Genomic DNA, 5356 nt, shown 5'->3' with positions numbered 1-5356 from the left:
AAGTTGCTTGATAGATGCTTTGCAAGCCCGCTAGACATGAAATAGTTTATGTCCTCTTATGTGATGCCCCTGTAGCGAGTTTTCGCATGGAGTCCACATTCTGTTATTTGCCGAAACTCATTAAATAATTGATAGCGCTTAATCTATTGTGCACGTGTACGCTTTTTATGATCATAAATATGTAAGATATGTGGTGGCAATAAGTTGTAAAGCAACATATACAGGGTGTCCCATCTATCAGGCAGCAAGATTTAAAAATATGCAAATGCCACGTAGCTGGACAGCACCAAGGTAATGCTGTTTGCCGTCGCCTGGAGATAGAGTATTTTTAATCAACTTCTCAAATACTATAATTAGATGAAAAGTGTCAATGAGAAAATTGTAGAGCAACATGAGAAACTACCGATACAGCTTTCTGTAGCTCAATACGTGCTACACAAAAGTGTTTTTCCGAGCGTGAAAGAAGCCCGCGAACACACGCAAAATTGCTGCGCGACTGGCCGCTTGAGGCACTTTGCGTGGTATTTCAGTCGAATTCTGCACCTACACATGGATCCATAATAAAAGACCCGTTGATCGATAAATTGGTACTTTTGAAAAAAAAAACAGAGATCAGCAAACTAAAGCTATTGCGTCCAATATGAACTCGATTACTGCAACAGCAGCATTCTCTCACAAGGGCGTTGTTGCGTGGACATCCGGAAAACAAAACGTATTCTGAAACACTGTGCGCATAAAGAAATAGTTGTTGCATATTGCATTTATTTCAGTGCACTGAATTTGTTTTTATTTATTTTTTACGCTGGTGGTAACCTATTGAAGTATTCTAAGAAACTACTACGCCGTAATCATCTCTGCCTTTCCTTGTTTCTGTCTCTCTCTACCTCTTGTAAAACACACGCAACAATGTGAAAAGCAGTCAAACATCTGTTTTTATAAACAGTAGATAACACATTAGTCGAAGTGGAATTCCGAATGCTGCATATGCGATGACGATAGCTATATGGTCTTGTTGATAGGCCCTCTTGTAATTTCTTGTAGCGCACGCAGAACGACGCGGAAAGAAAGCTGCGGCACCAAATGCGTATTTATATAAAAACGTTGTGAGACGAGAAGGTGGTAAAGACTTCCGACACTGCTCGACGAGTTTCCTGTTCTGATCTCGTCGAAAACCTCCGAGCCGCCCCCAGAGGCACCAGCAACAGTCACCAACGCCGCGCGCGTTCGGTGCGAACGCGGGCAAAACGGCGACGGCGTCGACAACAATTCTGCGCGTTGCTGGTGCTGCTGCATGTCCACGTTTATACAGCTGATAAAACTACTGTCCTTACTACGTATAGCTCTCTAATAGTTTGCTATCACAATTGATGCTTCGCCTTTCGGGTGAAACTGCGACATTTTTTTTTCAAAAGTACCAATTTATTGCTAACGGGTCTTTTATTATGGATCCATGTGTAAGGAAAAAAAGTAATAGCGAGTGCGAACGTAGCACAAATCCAGAGCATAAATGGCAGCCGAATGCGCCATAGCTACTACGGACATAAAGCCATTATAATGTCAATAAACAAAATGGTGGGAAGGGGGGGGGGAGGTATAAAGGCCCAAAGTTAATAATTAATTTACTAGAGCTTGCACAAATTTATTTAGTAAAGTAAATTGGTACAACTGAATAAAAATAACGAGAACATGCTTTCAGTTCACTTCTTTAGCACTAGTTTTATATCGAGGCAAATTTCTGCTAAATAAACTGTGCATTCCAGTGAAAGCTAGGTCTTCTGCAAGCAAATCATTAATGAAAGCAGGCCACGTGTTCTAGACAAGGGAGGAGGCATTGTCCATTGTGGGCTACAGATACTTCCGTGAAGCTTCCATTTAGTACAGGCGTCACGCAACCTGCGATCAGAGGCGGACAATGGACAAGCCCTTCTGGTTCTCTTATGTGGTTGGCTTACGCGATCTATATATGTCTTTGCTGACCTATAGTACACGGAGTTGGTGAGATGGGGTGTAGAGGACCAGCACTGGACCGGACGCGCTACTACACATTGACTGAGCATCTAAAATATGCTGACGCCGTCTGGTAGAGGGACACCAAGAAAACGACAGAGCTGAAAGAATCGTTCAATAGCAATTGTACTGATAACGTATACGCGTAATTCTAAACACCGCTTTCAGTAGCATCCTTCTAAGACTTTCTAACGCAACATATACATACCTATAGGATCGCTCTCAATTCCTACTTGAGAGGCATACGTTTCAATTTACGAAACTATTTATGTGATCTACAAACGAACATACTGGCAATCTCAGTTGGTGCTGGACATTTCTTCATCCGTTTCCATGTTCCTGAGCATCGATTGCATCACCGCTTTTCGTTTTCAATAACATGTTGAAAATTTGTGGTGCACTAATTGTGGTCGTTTAGAACGGCAGTCTGGTTTACCTAAGTTGGCTCATAATGTCATCTTGTGGACAGGGAGACTGAATATTCAACATCAGTTTAATTCATTTCAGCGTTATTGTTTATTTTCAACCATAACGGCGCACACCCGTATCAACCCTTGCTAACGCCCGACGCATTCAGCCAAGCTCTGTCCGGGGTCATGCTCGTTCCGAGGAGCTCCTCGTTCTTTTTTGCACGCGCTCCTCGAACGTTTTCTTCTTTTTTTTTTTACTAGAGCAAAAAAAAAAAAAAAGAAGTTCGAGTTAAATTTTTATTAAAAAAGCCTAATTGGTTCTAGCACACCATCGCCCAGTGCATATTAGATGGTGTACACACGTGACTCAAAGTGAGCGGTGAATCTTCTGACGCGAAATAGCAATATGTCCTACTGAAAACTATTTCCTCCGTCCACTAGGCTGCATTACGGCGCTGCTGTTCTTCAAGCGAAGTTTTCAGGGCTGGTTTCTCACGGGATGCAATGACGGCGCAGTTAATTACTGCAGTTTATTTTAACACTAAAGCCCCGATTTTCCGTTCTGGGCGCTTCCAATTTCCTCCATATTGTCAAATTCTGCAATGGCGGGGTTTCCAGCCAATCAGAGGCGCTGTAGCGCGCCTATGAACCAATCAGAAGTAACAAGATCGTGAATTCGAGAACACGGCGGAATTGGACAATGTCCAGAGTACGACCACCCGGTCTCCGTGGTTGTGACGTGCCTGGGGATGTTCACGTCCCTCCACTCCTCGAGCGTCCTGTTCGCGGGCGGGTCGGGCAGCCGGCACCAGTAGTCCTCGTCCGAGGCGCCCGCGTCGTGCACGAGGTTGTGCAGCGTGAGGCACAGCGTGGCGATCGTTTCGTACGCGAAAATGGTGCAGTGGAAGAAGCCCGTGCGCCCGATGATGGCCGACAGGTTCTCCTCTTTCTCCACGTCACTGCCGCGCGCAGCTCCAGACGCGATGCCCTCGGTTATCTCCCGGGAGTTGACCCTGCTTGTCACGGCACTGGCCGCGTCCATTCTGGGAAGCCATTAGATCATCGACAGGTTGAGGCGTGTACCGCTGTAGACTAATCTAAAATTCGCACCCGCGACCTCGAAAGAAGTAGGTCAAAAGAAACAGTCTTCACATTTACCTAAGGACAAGTCACCCCGCTGTATCGAGAAACGAACTCAGCTTTCGTTCAGTCGATGCTTATTATTTGCCGTTGTCGTTTGTGTATCAAGCTTCCAATACCTCTAGTCTAATCAGGTTTTGTAACTACGAGGTGTCATATATATATATATATATATATATATATATATATATATATATATATATATATATATATATATATTGCAATTCCTGCTACACTACTGACGTAAATAAACTCATTGTAATTCTGAATGAGTTCATAAAACTGAAAGAGAATAAACTATCCTGGTCAGCACTTGTGGGGATCATCATTTTGTGAAGACAAAAAAAAAAAATGTGCCCCCTCCCCCCTCTAGATGAAACATTTTCCTCTATTCTTTTTCTTGGAAGTGCAGCGCCGGGATTTTTTTTTTTTTTTTGCAGTGCTTTTTTCGCCTCACAGCCATGGACAGTGGGTGCCCCGCCCTAGTTTCATCTGACGATATCCCGCTACGCAATCCTATAAGGAATCTCTGGTGGAATCTTGTAATGCCAGTTTGTTTACTCCTTGGCCTATACGTAGCCGGAAGCCGATGAAGCCAAAGTTCAGTAAACGATACGAGACCAACCGCCACTTCCAGCAGCTTACCGTTCGCCGCAGCGTGTAGCGACACTTCCGGGACCAAGAACAGTTCCTCTCTGCGACGATACGGCTCGAAGAAGAATATCTTGTAAAATCGCGAGAGACTAGATGTAGCGACGCGGCGCACAGCTGAAAATTCTTCTTCTGAAGCAGGTGCTTCTGTGGTCACACGTACCCCACGGCTCGCGCGCTCCGTATGATGGCGATGATGACGATGATTATCCTATAATATATGGCTCACACCCACCTGATGGATGGCAATGACAGAAGAATGCTCCAACTTTCTTGCAGTCAGCAGATCGAGGCTTTCTGTTGGCTGCGTACGGTTTCTCTACTACTTAAAAAAATTAGCAACGACCCTAACCCTTGACCTAGGTGTCTGCTTGTGGCACTCGCACCTCGACGTTGGTGTACCCTGGTTAACTTTGTGTTTTCCTTGTGTACACAACACTTGACCGGGCGTCCTCGTCGTCTACTTCCATGGCGAGCGGAACGGGTGGGAAACCGAACACGAAGGAGCGAGCGAACGAAACTGGCGGGAAGCCGCCACGCACAGAGGTGCGGGTGAGGGAACGAAGGAAGGCGTGGAGGGTGCGACGCGTAGCCCCCTAGCGGACGGTGCACCACCTTACGCTCCCCTCCACCGCAGACGTGAGAGCATGTAACGAGCATGTAAACTTTCCACAGAACACTATTACGCCCTAGCGAAAAATTTACACCAGCGGCGATGTAGAATACACTTGGTCACTGCAATATTAGCTGTTTGTTTGTTTAAGCTCTGCGCCACCAGGTAGCAGCACTATACAAGACACTCACCTTTACGGTTCCGCACAACGCCCCAACGCCCGGTCCGCCCGCGTTTACCGATTACCGGACAAGCTAAACATCTCTAATCTCACGAGAGCGGCGACGGCCACGTCGGTGAGCGCCGTGCCACGTACAGAGCGCACCTGTGAAAGCTTCCGCAGAGTAGGCGCATGCGCGCAGGGCGCCCTTATGCCCGAGCAACCCGGCATGTGCCTTGTGTTTATCAGCACATCTAACCTTTGCACACTGGGCTAGATGCGCGACTTTAGAGATCTACACTTAAACATCGAACAGAATGCCGAGTGGTAAAAAACGTCTACGAGACTTCAAGGTTCCAGCGCTAACGTACCGAC

At 46.1% G+C, this 5356-nt stretch overlaps 1 protein-coding gene across 1 annotated transcript in view; it reads right to left on the bottom strand.

Moving 5' to 3' along the window:
- Positions 1-2306: 2306 nt before the first annotated feature.
- Positions 2307-5356, bottom strand: part of LOC119461971 (solute carrier family 22 member 8-like) — an 18167-nt gene continuing 15117 nt past the window's right edge. Inside the window, exons 8-9 of the mRNA XM_037723331.2 lie at positions 3161-3445; positions 2307-2346 (exon numbers count right to left, since the gene is read on the bottom strand). Of these exons, the coding sequence (XP_037579259.2) occupies positions 2307-2346; positions 3161-3445 (325 nt within the window). The remainder of the gene's footprint in view (positions 2347-3160; positions 3446-5356) is intronic.

The sequence above is a fragment of the Dermacentor silvarum genome, chromosome 8 (genome assembly GCF_013339745.2).
Source record: "Dermacentor silvarum isolate Dsil-2018 chromosome 8, BIME_Dsil_1.4, whole genome shotgun sequence".
Taxonomy (NCBI): domain Eukaryota; kingdom Metazoa; phylum Arthropoda; class Arachnida; order Ixodida; family Ixodidae; genus Dermacentor; species Dermacentor silvarum.
The sequence above is the reverse complement of the archived record's forward strand: the minus strand, read 5'-3'. Positions and strand labels throughout refer to the sequence as shown.